The sequence below is a fragment of the Anopheles ziemanni genome, chromosome X (genome assembly GCF_943734765.1).
Source record: "Anopheles ziemanni chromosome X, idAnoZiCoDA_A2_x.2, whole genome shotgun sequence".
Taxonomy (NCBI): Eukaryota; Metazoa; Arthropoda; class Insecta; order Diptera; family Culicidae; genus Anopheles; species Anopheles ziemanni.
The window spans coordinates 7,767,665-7,785,812 of NC_080707.1; the positions used below are offsets into that span (position 1 = coordinate 7,767,665).

Consider the following 18,148-nt stretch of genomic DNA (forward strand, 5'->3'; position numbering starts at 1 on the left):
ATTGTCCGGGTCGCCACGCCAGCGCAGACCGAGAGTCCGACTGAGGCCTGGCTGATTGGGTAAGCAGGCGAAGGCAGGCACTCGCTGCTGGAACCATCCAGATTGATAGGCCGATCCGTGTGAAGACTCGGCCGATGTCGGGTTGGATAGGGAAGGCTGCTCATCAGGCGAGAGGGATTGAGGCTGGGCGAGAGTAAACAACCTTTGGCACGCAACGCAGCGAAACAAAAAGTGCTCGTCTCATCATCGGCGCAGCCTAGTTAAGCGTTTGCGCTGCTAACGTTCGGATCGGGCCCGGGTCTGGCTGCTGGCTGAGGAGAGCGATCTCGAGGCGTGTTACTCCTGAAGCGAGGCAGAGGTTAGGTCTAGCCTTCCGGACGATTTTCCAAAGAACTCCAACATCCTCCAGCAGAAGGAAGCCCACGTTCAAGATGAGCAACCGAGCGCTGGTCGTGATTCTCCCCCTGGTGCTGACCGTGGCGTTGCTCTGCTGTAAGTGTGCCACCTGAACCGCCCCGCAAACAGCTTGGCTACATTTCTCAACCCCCTGTTGCAGCCGCGGCCACCGAGGAGTCGGACGACTACTTCGAGTTCACCTGCCCGAAACCGGACGGCCAGTTCGAGGATCCGTACCAGTGCGATCGGTACTACGAGTGCAACGATGGGCGCGTCGCGGAGAAGCTCTGCCCGGACGGGCTCGTCTTCAACCCGGACAGCAAGCTGGTCAACAAGTGCGACCAGGTGTTCAACGTCAACTGCGGCGACCGGAAGGAGCTACGTAAGTGGCGGCGCACTTGACCCTGTGCACTGGGCACTCCGACTTACCTGTGCCTGTGTCTGTGTCTTCTGCAGAGCCACCGAAACCGGTCGGAGTGTGTCCCCGGCAGAACGGGTTCTTCCCGCACCCCGATCCGTCGATCTGCAACATCTTCTTCAACTGCGTGAACGGGCGCGAGCTGGAGATGACGTGTGTGGCCGGGCTACACTTCAACCAGCCGACCGGCACCTGCGTCTGGCCGGACATGGCCAACCGGCAGGGCTGCGGCAGCAACGCCAACAGTAAGTACCGCAACTAAGCACTCCGCTTGCACTCCTGAAGCGGTCATGGTCATGGTCAGGACGCTCTCTCTCTCGGTAGAAAAACTGAACGACGGCTTCCAGTGCCCGAAGGACGCGACCAAGATGGACAGGAACGGGCAGGCCATAACGCACCCGAACTACCCGCACCCGGAGGACTGCCAGCGGTTCTACATCTGCCTGAACGGCATCGAGCCGCGGCAAGGCACCTGCGATGATGGCACGGTCTACAACGAGGACCTGCAGCGCTGCGACGACCCGGAGAACGTGCCCGGATGGTGAGCAATGCGGTCAATGTCCGCTTCCTAATCGCCACCTGACTACGATTTGTTGTGTCTTTGTTCTTCTCTTCCTCTTTTTCCCCCAGTGAGGACTGGTACAGCCAGCCAGAGACGGATCGAGAAGCTGATCGAAACTAGCGGCAGGTGTGCACCTGGATGATACGCAATAAATGTTAGTTCTTTGTACAAAACCAAAACCGAAACAAAAGCGTTACCATTGTTGGGAAGGTACAGGAAAGCAAAGGCATGGAGAATGGATACCTCAGGGAGGCTTCTGGTCCTATGTTAGACTGAATTGAACTCTACTCCAGTGTCGTGTCAACCGGGCGATAATTTGCAGGTGTTTTGAGTACACATCAAAGGCGTTATGGTACTTCGATCCACTTAGCAACATTGTCCTTCTGGTTGGGTTGAAAGGCGAAAGGCGCGTTTCTTCGAGCTAGCTGATTTGATCCCACCCCCTTTCCTTCATCACTCGTGCTTTTTTTTTTTTTTTGTTGGATAATTTTTGGGTGTTTTCTCAATCACGTTTGCCTTCGGTATTCCTTATTACGTCGTTCTCCGTCCCGTTGCGAAACATTCTCCTGCTGCGTATCCTGCGCTCGAACCAACAAAAAAAGAAAAAAGACTACAATGTCAAAAAAGCAAACACAATCGAGGGGGGAGGGGAAAGGGGGCAATGGAGTGGAAAGAGCTTACCATTCACCAGAGCGAGGGAAGGCTGGAGGGAGGTCTGCATTTTGCTTGCGTGCGGTTGGTGTGCTACTTCTCCAGTTGTTACGAGGACCCATAAACCTAGCGAACTCCGCCCTGCGTCGCCTGTCTCCGCAGCAGTTCCCCTTCCCACTCAGTCGAATCAAACGAGCTACGCTGGAATAGCTCTAACCATTTTGCGCTATACATATCCTATCTATATATAAAAGATATAGTAATATGGTACATAAATATTGTTACAGTTACTTAATGATGTTACCAAAAAATGTTATCAACGAAGATTCAACATTATTTAATATGTCTAGATATAATTGGATGGCGCGGTAGACATGTTACTTTTATTATTTTTACCTTAACCAATTTACAAAACTGGACCATAATTGGCCCATCCAACAAACACGCGATTTTGAGCAATCCTCCTAACATCATCAACACTAGAAACCAAGTACATTGCTTTGGAATCTTGTGACAATTCTTTGTAGCGGTAATTTTGACCGCTTTTTTTTAATAAGTTATATAATAGTTATATAATAAGTATTTCTATTTCTGAAGATTTTTTAGTTTATCTGTTGGCTATCTTTTGGTGTTTTTAATTTATATTTCATTCCGCTTGCTTTGTGTAAAATAGAAAAAGATCAAATTGTAAGGGAGTTTATACCCCACTCAACTTTTATTTTATCAAAATTTAAAACGTGAATTTATTTCTGAATAAATATTTATGAAGAATATTTTCTTATTCTTAAAATCAATAATGACACCACGAATTAACCTTAAAGCTGTACGCGAGCGTTATGCGGGATGCATTACTACGGAAATTTGCGTTACTTTCGACCTTTGTGGTCATTTTATTGGGTCATTTGTTATTGCAAAACATATGAATTATTTTTTTAAATGTTGCCTAATGTATTATAGCGCTCACTTTTGTTTTTGATTTATATTATACATTTAGTAAATATCATCAAAAATACATCAAAACACCAAAAAATGCCAATAGATAGTCAACAAATAAACTAAAAAGCAGCCGTTTACATATTGTTCGGTAGCAATTTTCGTCGATGGTAAAATTGTTATCTACAATGTTCAGAATCATTCGTATGTGTGGATGCGTGGATCTGTATCTGCGCCTTTCTCCATTTTTCCATCTTGATGTAAGGACACCCGACTAATACTTAATGAATCGTCTTACTAAAAACGTCCATTAATGAAAGTTTGGTCCTTTCGAATGTAAAGTTTAAATTTTTTTGTTATTTTTGGTGCTCAATAATTCAATCCAAGCTTCCTCTAGCTCTCCTTCCCCATGCATATGATTAAATCACTAGCAACCTTTAATTGTAGAAACTTCACTATGAGTCTTATTGTAATTGGACAATTATTACAAGTATTTTTAACGCTACAAATAGAAGCATTCTGTAGATTTGATTCGTTTACAACTAGAACAGCTAATGAGAGTGAACTTTATTTAAAAAACATATATATTGATTTATTAACATGAGAAAGAATTTGAGTAACACTCACAAAAATCAAGGTCTCTACTTGCCTCCATTGTTTGAATTCTATATTTTGGGTTTTCCAACACGTTGCTTGATTTAAAGAATAAAAAAACTAAAAAGGATCGAGAAAAAGGCCCACTTCATCCCAGGAGAAGTGCTCGTTATCCTTCCGGTGCAATCTTTATGTATAACTTTTGGCAAGACACACTCCGTTGTGGCCATCACAGCCCCCTTTCACCCCCCGCCCAGTAGTGGGAAAAGGGCAGCAGCAGACCTTTTTCCCATCGTAGTGTCATACCGAGTGTTAGATGCCGGAATAGATGTACGTAGTGCTGCGCTTGATTAGCTAACGTGCACAAGGGTGGCCACGCAAGACACGCGTATGTAGACACACATACACACACACACGTATACTCCACCCGTAGCTCCAGCGTGCGTTAGTAAGCACCATTACGCCGAGGCGAACGAGAACGCATTATTTCACTTTCGATTTCCGTTCACTCACGCCGTGTTACGAGCGTTACGTGGCCCCGCGTAAAAGTGTGGTGGCAATTGTTCTGCCCTTCGCGCCGCTACCCCACCCGTCGGTGAGCTGTGTTTTTTTTTTGTGCTGGGCGAGGACCTGCTCCCATTGCCTTTTTGCGCACGCCAAACCCTTTGGCCTAATGCGGACCCCGTGACTCACCGAGTGAGGGCTCGTGCTGTAACGGGTAACGCGTAATGGAAGACAGCACCCGCCCACGCATCCTAGTTCTACGGGCCAGCAAAGCAAAGGGGAGCAGCGTGGAAGCAAAGCAACCGCCAGAAAAGGCCAACGCCAACTGAGCGATAACGAATCTTAATTTATTCCCTGATCGAGCGAGCCCGCGTTTGCTCTTGGCATTAGCGTTACTGGCGTTAGAACTATTGAAGAAGAAAAACGACACCCCAGGTGCGCAAAAAAAAACACACACAGACACGATGGGAAGCGAAAAACGACAGTCTCCAGGCAAATGTTAATGTGTCGCGCGAATGGGGTTTGATTGAAAACTTCGGCTAGAAAGGGTGAGAGGAGAGAGAGAGAGAGAGAGAGAGAGAGAGAGAGAGAGAGAGTAGAAGGGGTTTGGGGTGCATTCATCCACCCTTACACCATCTCTCTCTCTCTCTCTCGCCTCCCCCCAGCGGCATGGCCTTCTCTTTCGCTCGCTGGACACCCGCAAAACCCGCGATAACCCGTTCACCGTTCGTGTCGACCCCTCTCAAGGCATCACTACCCCCGTCCCCTTCCCTGGACCAGCAACCTTTGGCCAACGAAACCGAAAACCACCCCTTCGGCCCGCCCGTCCAGACATCGGTTGCTCGGACCAGTTGTGGCTGGTTTTTGTTTCGCACGCTGCCTTCGTCCCTCGTCTTGTTCCTCGTTTGCGTACGCGGGCCACTGGAGGTGGGAGGAGGGTCGGGCGATGGACGTGGACCGGGAGTGGGCACAACTGTCCGCTGGCAGCACGGCGAGAGCTTAGCCGCGGCACGGCGCACCAACCGACTGCCATTCGTTAATCGGATTCGAGCCACACCGGTACGACTTTTTGGGGCGCGCGCTGCTGCCCAAAGCCGAGGCCCATTTTCGTTACAGTTTTCCGAACCCCGCTGGTGCAGGCTGTGTGCTGACGTTTTCTTCTCTCCCTTCTCTCTTCTCTTCCACCACCTCCCCCCAAACACGCACACACACACATCAACGCAAACAGAGTGGATCGTGTCGCTGTCTCCCCAGCTCCAGCACCGACGAGACTTCCTCGATCAAACGGCCCCGGTTTCTGTTTGGTTTTTGTTTGCCTAAATCTACTTTGCGTCCCGTCCCTTCCCACCCACAACCGCGGTGACGTCGCGTCGAGTTTGCATCAATCAATCGAGAGAACCCGAAACCGAAGAAGAAAAACGCGGGCTTTCGCACCGAAGAATCGTTCGAGGTCGTGGTCCTAAGCGGTGTTAACGTGCGCGCAATATGAAGCAGTTCGGTGCGTTGTTTGCGACGACCATCGTCGGCCTGGCGCTGGTGGCACACGGTAAGTTAACAGCAAAACAGAAGAAGAAAAGAAAACCAAAAAAACCCCCGAAACAGACGATGACAAATTGTGTGGAAACAAAGTGTAATTTTTTTTCCCCTCATTCATCAAATTAATTATGCTACAAACGGAATTTTAAAACCAAAGCACAACAAATAATTCAAGGATTACCCGCTTTATTTAACCGCGCGGTTCGTCGCCTGCCCGGCTGTTGTAGTCTCCTGTTTTGTGTCACGCGTTCGCGCGCCGTGTTTGACAGCTGTCGCCAGGAGCTGTTGTTTTGGTGGTTTTGCTATTGCGATCGTGACGCCATTCCTAGCCTGGGTAATGGAACGTTCAGCAAGTGACTAAAAGCTCTAGTCGATCAACAAAACTAAAGCAAAAAGCGCGAACACGTTCACGCGATCACTATTTACTTTCCCTTTTTTCTCAGTCTTTTTGTTTTTTTTTGTTCTTTGCAACGCCGACCGGGCGGGACGACCTCCGAAAGGTTGTATCTTGGTTGTGTGATGTAGAACAACCCCCCAAACACCCCTCCCGTCCTCTCTTCTCCACCCGTTCTGCTCCGTCGTGCCGGCTTCGCGAATGTTTGTCTCGTCGGCGTGTCGGGTCGGACGGGCATAGAGCTTTGTTGTTAGTGCTGTACAATTAAAAAGTTGTGAAATCGAAACACCCACCACCAATCGCCAACCCCGGTGTACCCCGTGCACGCCCTGCCATCTCTTTCACGCTTCGCCGCGATTGATTTTTCCACTTTGCTCTCGATTTCATTATGTCTTGAGCTCGAGCTCGCGCAACCTGTTCGCCCGTCGCCCAATACAATGTCGCTGCGACGCTGGAGCCTTTTTTACCTGCCTCCCATTCGCCTCCTCGTCCGCCATCCGCCTCGGGGCCATTATTGTGATTACTGTGCATTCGTTCGGTGCAAAGTTCGCAAAGGAAACGGGCTGCCCAATGAGGTTCCCTTGTTGCCAAACCACCTTTTTCGCCACCATTGGGCATCGGGTGAAATGGCCGCTGACCGTTGGCCGTTGCTCCCCGGGCTATGTGTGAGCGTGTGTGTGTATGTGCGAGGCGGTGGAAATGGGCAGCAATTCAGCTCGCACCCCATGCGAAGGAAATGGCAACAAATGTGCATTTGGCCGTTTGCATCCGCTTCGAATTTGTTTTCTCCCCCCCTCGCTGCATCATACGCTTTCCTTTCCTGCTCCTTCTCCCTTGTCGCTCCCCTTTCTTTTGCGCCCCGCCACGTCCCTCCTTTTTGTCAATGTGATTGGAAACTTTCGATTTCGTTTTTCGGCCACCCCGGTGAATCAAATCCGGTCGCGAGTGCCAATCGGATGTTGTGCGTGTATCTCACCACTCGCTCGGAAGTCGGAAGCACGCTGGCGGCGAAATGTAAACGGTCAGCAACCAATCCTTTACGACCGAAAGGAAGGAAAGGAGCTATTACTTCTTAATTTTCTTCTGTTACTTAATTGTTTCGTTGACGTTTTGTAAGCCCAAAATCGTACTGTTTTCATCTATTTTTTTTTCGTTTAATGAGTTTGCGCTTCGTATTCGTATCTAGCTCTAGATCGAGGTGCCAAAAAAGTCGGCAAGCTAAGAATTGTCGGACCCCGGAGTGGAGGGCTTAGCTTTCCCGCGACCCAGCAAGATATTCCACTCCTTGCCAGTTACATAACGTTATCCTTACCTGATGCAATGATGTCGAGAAGACAGTTTTGGCACAAGGAAAGCGTAAAACCAAACAATCGGGTAGCAGCTTTCCGTTGGTTACCACCCGGGGAGCAATTAATCAGAACGGCAAAAGGGGGCCTTGACGAGCCAGAACGGAGGTTTGCAAAAAGAATAAGAAACATTCACATGGCAACACGCTAACCAGTCACCGACTAGCCCGTTAAAAACATGTTTCGAACACGTTTTTCGTGGCAAACCGCACCACATCGTTTTTTTTTGCTGTTTAAATATTTCTTTTCTTTAATTTTTTGTCTTCGGCGAAAGGATAAACGAAAGTTTTTCGGGGTAGTTCAGCTGCGGCCTGCGAGGAAATAAGGAAACCCAAAATCGGAGTTTCCTTTCACCCAGCTAATTCGTCGCCAGCTTCTGGATCCCGGCTATCCTTGTGAACGTGCCACACACTTTCGAAACGCCGAGGGGAATGCCTACCACTGAAAAAACCTTCAACGGATAAGAAAGCTCAAATCAACGCTGTTTGGATTCTAGTGTTAGTGTTGACAAATGCACTGGCTACGATAAATTTTCAAATATTGCAAGCGATTCTAAATCATGCTGATGCCAACGTAACCAGAAGCTTAAAAACAAAAACAAAAAATCAATAGAGGGATCGCCACGTAGCGTAAACTCATGCAAGGTTTGGTGCAAACGATGATTTTTATTAATACTTTCGCCGAAAAATGAAGACGCGACAAATTCGCGGTGATGTTTGTCCAAGCAACCTCTGCTTTTGAACGGACTTTGAACAATTTTTCAATTTACACTCATTTCTGCTCCATTTTCGTTGAAGCCTATTTACTATTTGGCTAAACACACACACACAACGTTTGCGTCAGGGGATTTGTGCAAACACGAAAAACAAAAACAGCTGGAAACGTTTTGTTTGTTTGTTTTTGCGTGTTCTCGACGGTAAACAAATCTTCCAATTCCGGATAGATATTAGATAGTTTGAGGTTGTCTGAGATACATGTCGGTGGTTGAACCAATTGAAATGCAGCTTTATCTAATAGTTTCTTTTGCCCTTCTCTTGTCCTTCAACCCGGTTGGCCAGTGTCCGGAGCGGCCGCCCCGAGCTGCCCGGAGCCGTACGGTGAGCAGGCGTACCTGCACCCGGACCATTGCGACCAGTTCTTCCTCTGCACGAACGGCACGCTGACGCTGGAGACGTGCGAGAACGGGCTGCTGTTCGACGGCAAGGCAGCGGTGCACAACCACTGCAACTACAACTGGGCGGTCGAGTGCGGGGCGCGCAAGTTCGCCACCGACCAGACGCCGCTGTCGACGCCCGGCTGCGAGTACCTGTTCGGCATCTACCCGGACGCGGCCGAGTGCTCCACCAGCTACCACAAGTGCGCGTTCGGCGAGGTGCACCAGGAGCTGTGCGAGCCGGGGCTGGTGTACGACCACCGCATCCACGGCTGCAACTGGCCCGACCAGCTGCTCGACCAGTGCAACCCGGAGGCCGTCGTCGGCTTCAAGTGCCCGCAGTCGGTGCCGTCCGGCACGGTCGCGGCCCGCTTCTGGCCGTACCCGCGCTTCGCCGTCCCGAACGATTGCCACCGGCTGATCACCTGCGTCGACGGCCATCCGCGTCTCATTACGTGCGGCGAGGGCAAGGTGTTCAACGAGGAGTCGCTCACCTGCGAGAACCCCGAGGATGTCCCGCACGCCTGCCGTCATTAGGAGCCCACCTCCTTCCAGCCCGTCCATCTTAGCCTTCCTCTCCTCCCAGAAACTTTGGCTTCAGGCCACAGTGCCACAGAAAACATACCACCTTCATGTCACAGACCACCCCGTACTACACCGTTTTGTTTGATTATAGGTTTGAAATGTTGTAGATTTATTTTATTTGTTCTGTTTATAAATGTTTTTTTTTTAAATGGTTTCTCTAATGTCATTCGTTACAGTTTTGCTAAACACTAATACTCAAACTCCGCGACGTACGACAATGTCGGTCGAAATCGTTTGTATCCTCTTCAATTTGAAACAATCCTCACCGGCAGTCATGCCATCATCATACCATGCAGTAGTTTATAAACTCATCTCCCGTTTATATAAAAAAAAAAGAATCAAGTTGCTCTCTATCGTTTTTGGCAAATACTCCTTTATCATTATTCTTCGCTGCCACCTCTTTCGAATCGAATGTAAACACTTTGGATAACACTGCGCGCACTCTCAACCTCGTTCTCTCGCTCGTCTCCTGTCCCCGAAAGCTTTATTGGTTGTTTACTTGGACATATATAGAGAAATTATACTACTGTTGCCGTAGGTTTTGCTTCCAGCAAAAAAAAACCCCCCGGGAACCTTTGCATCAGTTCCACTACTCGCCTACTCCAGTCTCGCGCACTCAGGTGCTACACATCTTACAGAAATAACATACTCTTCCTTTCTTTCCAAATGCGAACGATGAGCAGGAAGACGAACGAATGGGATTAATTAAAAAAATTACTTGCAAACACAAAAAAAGTATGCGAAACACATATCTCATATTATCAACGAATACTTTGAATAAAACAACACATTTAACATGCCGCGTGGGTAATGTGTTTGGCTTGTGTACAATACGGGTTGGAAAGAAACAAAAAAAAAATCAAGCAACATTAGCGCACGTAGAAGTTTCCAGTGTGCCGGAATTATGCAGGTGCTAAATGGTTCATTTTTACAATATAACTTTTAACCTCACTATTAAATCGGCAATTACACGAAAGTTAGAACATGTACACGAATATGTTAACCTAATGGAACTTAATCGAACCTCGCACACTCTCAGTGAGAAATGGGTAGGCCATTTTTTCGCACCGAACACCGTCGTTATGCGTAGTGCTGCTCACTTCTTTAACACTAAAATGCGATACAAAATAAATGCAGCAAGAATATTGTCCCATTGCGCATTCGATGAATTTTATGCGCACGTTTAGTTGCTAGTGCGTGTGCTCAGCTTTTTCAGCACGTTCAGGCCCTGCTCCTGGTACTCGGCCTTGGACATCCAGAACGCATCGCGATCCTTGGTCACCTCAGCTAGGACGGCGCCTCCTGCACGATTCCGAAAGAGATGAGTGTGAGCGATACGCCCGTGTTAGAAAAGTATCTCCTTTGAAACTGGTTGCCCTTACCGATGAAAACCATATCTTTTCTCCGGGGTGGATCCTCGATGCGGATCTTGAACTTGGACAGCTTGTCGATGTCGTTCTTGAGCACCCGCTCGAGGTAGAGCTGCTTGATTTCGCGCTCGAGACGGCTCGGTAGGCCGGGGTACATGGTGGACCCGCCCGACAGTACGATGTGCTTGTACAGCTCCGACCGCATGTCGATGTCGGCAGCCTGGATCGTCGAGAAGACCAGCTCCGCGATGCCCTGGCCTTCCACATTGATCAGGTGCGGCTGGAAGAGAGCCTCCGGTGCTTCGAAGCGCTCGCCGCCGACCTTTATCATGCGCCCGTCCGGCAGCTACGCCCCAGAAGAAGGAGAGCGCAATTAAGACATCAGTTAAAACATCGACGTTAACTGTTGCCAACAACTTACCGTGTACGATTCTACCAGCACCGTGGTCTCGAGCGCGAGCCGCTGCTCCATCTCTATGTCGTAGCCAATGTAGCACAGCTTCTCCTTCATCATGCGCACCGTCTCGAAGTCAGCCGAGTGGTTGAACGCGTAGCCACGCAGCAGCAGCAGCTTGATCAGGTAGCGCGTGATATCCCGCCCGGCAATATCGAGCCGCCGGGTTAGATGCGGTAGCGCGAACTCCTCATACACCGGGCAGATGTGCGTCACACCGTCACCGGAGTCGATGACGACGCCACTAATCAGGCCCTGCGCGTACAGCGTCAGCACCGCTTGGATGGCAATGTACGCCGAGTCGAAGCCGTACTTCTCGAACATCACCTCGATCATCTTCTCCCGGTTCTTTGTCGGGTTCATCGGCGGCTCCGTGAGCAGGATCTTGGTGTTGGTCGGCTCGATGTTCATCTTCTTCGGCCCAAACGTGTAGTCCCACACGTGGCACATGTCTTCCCAGTTGCGCACCACACCGTTCTCCATCGGGTACGACACCTCCAGCAGCGAACGCAACTGCGACGCTTCATCGCCAACCATCAGATCCTGCGAGATACAACATACAAAACACCCATCAGCATAAGCATTCGCGTAGCATTCGATCACTGCCAAAGATAATGCAACATCAAGCGTAATTGCAGCACATCTAACAACTGTAAAAAAAACTATGGATTAAACTGAGGGAAAACACAACCAAACGCGAAGATAGAGCTAGCCTGTTTACGAGTCGAGCAACAGCGGAAACAATCTAAGACAGCAAACTAAACCAAAGAAAATATCAAACATCGGGGCGTTCGCAGGCAGGATGAGCATGAGGTTTCGAGTGGATGAACGATGCGTGCTGAGCGAGCATGAATCGCTCGTAAGTAAAAAAAATAGGATGCTCGGAAATGTAAACATAACGGAACCGAGGTGGAAAAGTTAAGTCCGGCTAATATAACTAGAACGTTCGTACTTACTGGCAGCGTGCTGGTTGCTTCGACCTCCTGGTTCGTTTCGTTTTGAGGTTTTTTTAAATGTAAAATGTGTTGTGTTTTGGGGTCGGTTTTGGGGACAAGTACAGTTTGTGGAAAGGCAGTGAAGTGAGTTATTCATGATGATGTTATTTTCCATTCAATAGCGAATTAGAATTATGACGGCGATGATGAGACGGTGATGTGGTGGTGCAAGTGCAAACTCCGCAGCGCACGGTGACCGCAATGAAGCCAGGTTTAATTTTTGTTATCAGATATTGGATGCGTAAGTGGGATGCAATCGATCACGGTATGCCGAATAGTGTAAGGTTTTTAGCGCAAATATTGAACGAAGAAAAGTAAAATGATTATATGAATGAGTAAGAAATCGACAGAAAGGAAGGGATACGGTGGTAGAGAGAGAGAAAGAGAGACGGGGGAATGGTACGAGGGTGAGTGCGCGTGTTTGAACGAACGAGCAATGAATAAGCAATGCATTTCTGCATCATCCTGAACATGTTAAAATTGGGTGCGACTATTCGAAAACGTTCTTCGTTTACGGAAGGCCAGTTCGTACATAGCAACATATCTAATCGATATTTTACTCTGGCATTAGTTGATCCAGTACTTTGGTGTAGGAGGAGTGAGTAATTCTTTCAAACAGTGAACAACAACTAAAGAAAAAATTAAACAAATGGCAAAAAAGTTATCGTCGCTAGGCGCAGTGTTAGTTCAAAAAGAGCATGAAACATATCACAAAACGGAAGTAAAGGAACAGTAACACACGGCAAAAAATACCCGGCACTCCGGACAAACCCGTACTGGATGTCCGGACTAATTATACTTATGAGCAATCAACGTGACTTACATCAACGTGTAAATCCTGGAAAAATTGAAATAGATAACAGCGTTAATGAGTATCCCAACTTCCGCTCACCCAGCTACAACCACCAGAGCAATGTGGGCATGGGTTGCATGAACAACTCGCCCGGGAGGACACCCTTCAACGCAAGGCTGGGGAGGGAGGCAACAGGAACAAGTCCAACCCCAAGAGGTTTCCTTTTATGACTTCGTCATCCGTACAGAGAGCACACGATAAGCTATATATTTACCTTCACTTCGATGTCTCCGATTTTGTTCACGGCACGGATGATGGGCCGGCCGACCATCGACGGGAAAATGTGTGCAGGAAAGTTGCTGCCGGCATAACCGCATTTGACGAACTGCAATTAGGTGCGATGGTAAAAATATATATCCAAATCCAACATTCAATGCAAGGGAGTGTACTGTACATTATCTATGTTAACTGATAACCACTGGGGGGTTGCCAGAGCAGAACATGGCCCCCCGGGAGCAGACTTACCCCGGTGCCATTGTCGCAAACGATTACATGTCGACCCTTGCTGTCCATGGCGTATAAACTAGTTTTGGTTTCAAATGCAGTCGCGGTAATGCCTCTGTGCAAACACTTTTTGCTTCTAGTTTACAGAGTACAAAACATCTACGACACCGTACACAATCACTTGCTGACCCTTACGTACTACGAGGCGTTGAATGAATGAATGACTAATCGCGTTGACAAAATATATTTTTTACTCCCTGTGTAAGAAAAGACCTGCCCATGAAGGCTGTCAAAAAAGTGACAGCGTGTCTCCGCTGAACCTGGTCCGGATATAACAGCTGTGTTTTCCTTTCACTGGTATAGATGCGTTCGAAAACTACATTTTCAGCAAGCAACAAATCTTTTTCCACATAAACTAAATTGTTTTAAGTTTTGTTCTTTAGTAAAACACTCATTACCAACACACATATTAATTATGTTTTATTAGTTTTATATCCTGCAATATATAAAATGTCATAAAAGCAGGGCTGTGTCGAGCGTGCTATGACAAATGGAAGTTGATCTGTCAAAGTTTTGTTTTCAGTGCCATCGAACGTCGTTTCTTTATTTGCCGGGGCAAAATCTTGCTCCGACACCGGGTGGTTTATGTTTCACAAAGTCCCGGCACTGAAGTGTCTAGGCCGTAGCATCGCTCAAAGTGGCCGTCGTTGTTTAACGTCTCGCGCAATGCCCTCCACACAAGCCAGCCTGCAGGCAGTGGTTGCCAAGTTGAACGAATTTGCACCGGAAAGTCTGGCAGAAAAATGGGACAACGTTGGCTTGCTGGTGGAACCGTTTCCAGAGCGGTAAACTTGGTTTTCAGCGTTGTGCCTGATAGCATACGGGATGCGGCTACAATGTTAACTGTGCTTCTTTTTCGTTTGCCTCTTTTCCAGTCCTATTCGCAACATTTTGCTCACCATCGATTTAACGGAGCGCGTCATGCAGGAAGCGATGGAAAAGTCGACTGATTTGATCATTTCCTACCATCCACCGATATTTGCTCCGCTGAAGCGCATCACGCAGAAGTCGTGGAAGGAACGCATCATCAATCACTGCTTGCGGAACGGAATCGCCGTCTATTCACCGCACACCAGCTGGGATAGTGTTACAAACGGTGTGAACGACTGGCTGGCGAACGCACTGCCTTTGGCAAGCTCTCAGCCCATCCTGGAGAACCTCTCTAACCCATCTTACGGTGGCGGGCGAATATGCGTGGTAAAGGGTGAGCTCACGCTGCAAGAAGCAGTGCAACGCATCAAACAGCACACCAAGCTGGAGCATGTGATGGTCGGAGTTGCACCCGGCGCGAGTGGTCGTATTCAAACCTTTGCCGTTTGCGCCGGCTCTGGAGCGAGTGTACTGAAAGGCGTCAAGGCAGATCTCTACGTGACGGGCGAGATGTCACATCACGAGTATCTGGAAGCAAAGCATCAGGACACCAACCTCATCCTGTTGGGCCATTGCAATTCCGAGCGTGGCTTCTTGCCAGTGTTCAAAGGCATTCTGTCAGACCTGTTGCAAGGTTTTAGCGACGTTACTATTAATGTTTCCGAGCAGGACGGTGATCCAATGCAACTGGTTCACACCGATACACCTACTTTATCTAACTAGCACGAAGCCTTCTTAGGAAAAGACCAATTATGTGGACTATAAATATCCTTTTGAACTCTCACGAGATTTTTGAGCGAGTTATTTTTTTAAAAAATTGCCATTTGGGGAGAAGAAAAAATTGCAAGAAGTAGTTTTGAAAACAAATAAAACCCGTTCAATATTGATGCTTGGACATCATGGAAAACGCACAATCATTTTTCGCTGTTGACTATTTTTATTGTTTTTGTTTTGGGTCATAAATAGTTTCATGCATATTATAATTATAGTGTATTTACTATTTTGAAACATCTGCTGATCTACTTCTGTTTCTCTCCTAAACGACTGTGTTCGTATTCTCTGTTTTAATGTATTTAAGACACATCACCATCATTGAGATGCTTTTAGGCGGCTCCGAATTTTTCTTACAAACTTTTTTCTTCTTTGCTGCACTCACACTCTCCATTGCATCAACCTATTTATTTTTATACGCATTTGATCGCTTTGAACACAATAAGTAAGGCATAAAAAGTAGAATACATAAATCGTTGTCGTCGTCATAAGTCATAAGGTTACACACATCCATGCTCCATTAGTTTGCCTGCTCGTTTCAATCCACTTGTCGTCCGCTTTATCGTTTTGTATGCAATGCAATATTGTCTTCACGATGTAGACAGTAACATTTTAATCAAAGGAGAAATCGTTCGATTGCGCCCTGGCCCGGTAAGAACAAAAGAAAAAGAAAATGTCCGTTCATCGTACGCTCAACAAAGTGATGTGGCCACACTTCATCTTTGCAATTATCTTCACCAGATTCTCCCTCTTCCGGGTACTATCTATTGCAACATTCCTTTGCTGCGGTCCCCCAAATTTTCATTTGAATCTTATATGCTTCTTTTCTTTATTATCGGTTTACTCTTTTCTCGTAATTTTAATGGCACTTACAGTGAATTAATTGTCCCGTGCCCTACGCTCTCTGGGTTAATATCTACGACCATTTCTCATCATCTTTGGGCAATGTTATATATTGTTGATTGAAATAAGAAAGATATACAAAAGCAGAGTTTAAACAAATCTTTGAATTTCTCTCGTAATACAACACAGAACAAAATCCGGTAACCGAAGCCCCTCCATTGGAGGTTATAAATATCTTTCGATATATAATATAGCATGTACAAAAAAAAGCGCTGGTTAGAAATTCGGCCCATGTTCGAATCCTAATCGAGACCGAACCCTCCCCCGTAGAGAGAACTATCCAGGGGAAAGTCTAGTAACCCCTAAACGGGCAGGCTGACCAAGATGGTCGTTTCGCCAAGAATAAGAAGAAGATAATATCCAACAACGTTGAGCTTTTGGAATCAGGGGTACAGAAGATAAGAATAACCTCCACTCGGAATATTGAGATTGTTAAGTACTAGCTCCTATGTTTGACTCTTTCCATCCATTTCTTCTGCATGTAACTTCAGCGCCCACGTGCCATTTTCTTCTGTTTTGATTCATATCGTTCGCTAAAGTAGTGTAATGACTGACTTACGCCTAGAACAGTGCATTGCAATTATTATGATCGTAATGATAAACGTAAAACCATGTACAGTGAAATGCTGTACACCGTTGTCAGGCCGCCGACATGTGACCGGCTATAGCTCTATGTGAAAAAAAAACAGCCAAGCCCGCGTGGGACGACGTTCTAAATACGTTACTCTATTGGTTCCTGTAAAAAACTTTGGTCGAATGCTGTACGTTGCGCTACTGCACTCCACAATTCCAACGAAAAGATTCATATCCTCGCGCTTGCCATGCGCTTTTCCTACTCCCGGTCCATCTGCCCTTGTCTTCCTCTTTTGTTTTCCTATTTGGCCGTTTTCGTTCTGATCTCTAGTACTCGCTCATATATATATTCGACTCCTCCTTTTCGGATACTAATAGCTGCTTCTTCTCTTCACAATCTAATCTTCATTCGATTTTTGCGAAAACCATCGATTAAAAAGGCGGTAATTAAAAGAAATATTTTATAATATAATAATTCGAATCTAAAACCACTATCCTTCCCGTTAAGTATTCGATTAGCTATCGGTTTGCTTCTGGTACACTCCCCTCTCTCTTCCCCATACATCCCCACCCTCCGCATGTAACTACGCTATTGCTTTCCTAGATATACCCCCAACACGCCAGCCAGGCAGGCACTGTCGGGCCAGACTTTCTACTGAGCTTAAAATTGAATTCCTTTGCCAGCACAATTTGTCAAAGTGCCTATTCCGAGACGTTCTTCTCCTACACTCCTTCCTTCCTTCCCACCGCTAAAAGTTAGAATATGCTTAACCGTTACCAAGTTCAAATATATTTATATATTGTTATACGCAGCACACGTTTGTTGGAGCGTTAGCTCCAGAGAACTTACGATATTCGGTATAGTGTAGGCACTTAGAGCGTAATGTTTCTTGTTTTAAATTGTTTTGCTGGTGCATAACCTGACAGTTCACTTCTCAGTCATCGTAATCCAATATAAAATCAAAATTAATAAGCTTTTTTACACGAATCAAATCCTTCCTACGATGAGGCATGCCATCCATTTTTCATTTCTTGACGCGACGTTAAAAACTAATTTAAAAATTCAAATTAAAATACCAAATACTCCAAGCGAGATGCGAGTTCGCGTGTGTTTTGGTAAAATAAATATTAGGAAAAGTATAAAGTAGTTGTGCATTAACGAAAAAACAAAAAAAAACTGAACTAAAAACAGTGCTGCTTACACACAGAAACACACACATGCAGTGTTGTTGAATTCTTCTATATGGCTTACTTCTTGCATCGCTGAATCACATTAAAAAAAAAGCCAAATATGCCCTTGGGAGAGGTCGTCTTAAAATTCCGCAACTTACAACAATGTCTAAGAAGTTTGTAATCAGTTTGTCGATTGATAAAACTAGGCAATTTTACACCAACTCATCAGTCGCTTACGCAGTAAGAAAAAAAAATAAAGGTATGCAAGGAACAATATATCGCGTAGCCTTCACACCGAACCGAAATAGTCAAGTAGTAAAATAGGCTATACAAAGTGTAGTGCTTGTATAGCTATTATTAAGTCCTTAGGTCTACGCGGTCTACTAGAAATAGTTTTGATTATACTTTTTTTTGGAGGGGGGGCGTAGTACTTGGCGCACACATTCCCACCTCCCCTGTTGGCTTAGGCTTAGGATAAATTAAAAGTTAAATAGGTAATAGAAAAATTTTACACTACAACACACACACACACGCGACGTACTTAGGATATTGCTTAATCCTGTTGTGTGTCCTCTTCTGGTTCGGTTGCTTTTTGGCCTGCGTTGCGACT

General features: G+C 46.6%; 4 protein-coding genes across 5 annotated transcripts; 3 read left to right on the forward strand and 1 right to left on the reverse strand.

Moving 5' to 3' along the window:
* The first annotated feature begins 431 nt into the window (after positions 1-431).
* LOC131290686 (protein obstructor-E-like) lies at positions 432-1,496 on the forward strand. The gene is made up of 5 exons (XM_058319849.1): positions 432-492; positions 557-778; positions 853-1,059; positions 1,139-1,355; positions 1,445-1,496. The coding sequence occupies exons 1-5, from the start codon at positions 432-434 to the stop codon at positions 1,494-1,496; spliced, it is 759 nt and encodes a 252-aa protein (XP_058175832.1).
* Positions 1,497-5,543: 4,047 nt separating this feature from the next.
* Positions 5,544-9,024, forward strand: LOC131290811 (protein obstructor-E). Its single transcript, XM_058319988.1, has 2 exons — positions 5,544-5,604; positions 8,393-9,024. The coding sequence occupies exons 1-2, from the start codon at positions 5,544-5,546 to the stop codon at positions 9,022-9,024; spliced, it is 693 nt and encodes a 230-aa protein (XP_058175971.1).
* A 1,107-nt stretch (positions 9,025-10,131) lies between these two features.
* On the reverse strand, positions 10,132-13,375 carry LOC131291438 (actin-related protein 2). 2 transcript variants are annotated; one of them, XM_058320649.1, is made up of 6 exons: positions 13,210-13,375; positions 12,959-13,069; positions 12,715-12,729; positions 10,864-11,439; positions 10,455-10,788; positions 10,132-10,374 (listed from the first exon to the last, which is right to left on the reverse strand). In XM_058320649.1, the coding sequence occupies exons 1-6, from the start codon at positions 13,255-13,257 to the stop codon at positions 10,256-10,258; spliced, it is 1,203 nt and encodes a 400-aa protein (XP_058176632.1). In that variant the 5' UTR covers positions 13,258-13,375; the 3' UTR covers positions 10,132-10,255. The 2 variants fall into 2 exon arrangements, with proteins under 2 accessions (XP_058176632.1, XP_058176631.1); XM_058320648.1 differs by lacking the exon at positions 12,715-12,729.
* Positions 13,376-13,801: 426 nt separating this feature from the next.
* LOC131290870 (NIF3-like protein 1) lies at positions 13,802-14,924 on the forward strand. Its single transcript, XM_058320055.1, has 2 exons — positions 13,802-14,033; positions 14,124-14,924. The coding sequence occupies exons 1-2, from the start codon at positions 13,834-13,836 to the stop codon at positions 14,839-14,841; spliced, it is 918 nt and encodes a 305-aa protein (XP_058176038.1). The 5' UTR covers positions 13,802-13,833; the 3' UTR covers positions 14,842-14,924.
* The last annotated feature ends 3,224 nt before the right edge of the window (positions 14,925-18,148 follow it).

Excerpts from the sequence above, each read along its gene's own strand:
- LOC131290870 (XM_058320055.1), top strand. The coding sequence starts at position 13,834 with ATGTTTCACAAAGTCCCGGCACTGAAGTGTCTAGGCCGTAGCATCGCT. Across the intron at positions 14,034-14,123 it reads GTGGAACCGTTTCCAGAGCG|TCCTATTCGCAACATTTTGC; the intron begins GTAAACTTGGTT and ends CCTCTTTTCCAG.
- LOC131291438 (XM_058320649.1), bottom strand. The coding sequence starts at position 13,257 with ATGGACAGCAAGGGTCGACATGTAATCGTTTGCGACAATGGCACCGGG. Across the intron at positions 13,070-13,209 it reads TTTGCGACAATGGCACCGGG|TTCGTCAAATGCGGTTATGC; the intron begins GTAAGTCTGCTC and ends ACCTAATTGCAG. Across the intron at positions 10,789-10,863 it reads TGCTGGTAGAATCGTACACG|CTGCCGGACGGGCGCATGAT; the intron begins GTAAGTTGTTGG and ends TCTGGGGCGTAG.
- LOC131290811 (XM_058319988.1), top strand. The coding sequence starts at position 5,544 with ATGAAGCAGTTCGGTGCGTTGTTTGCGACGACCATCGTCGGCCTGGCG. Across the intron at positions 5,605-8,392 it reads CCTGGCGCTGGTGGCACACG|TGTCCGGAGCGGCCGCCCCG; the intron begins GTAAGTTAACAG and ends CCGGTTGGCCAG.
- LOC131290686 (XM_058319849.1), top strand. The coding sequence starts at position 432 with ATGAGCAACCGAGCGCTGGTCGTGATTCTCCCCCTGGTGCTGACCGTG. Across the intron at positions 1,060-1,138 it reads CTGCGGCAGCAACGCCAACA|AAAAACTGAACGACGGCTTC; the intron begins GTAAGTACCGCA and ends CTCTCTCGGTAG. Across the intron at positions 1,356-1,444 it reads CCGGAGAACGTGCCCGGATG|TGAGGACTGGTACAGCCAGC; the intron begins GTGAGCAATGCG and ends TTTTTCCCCCAG.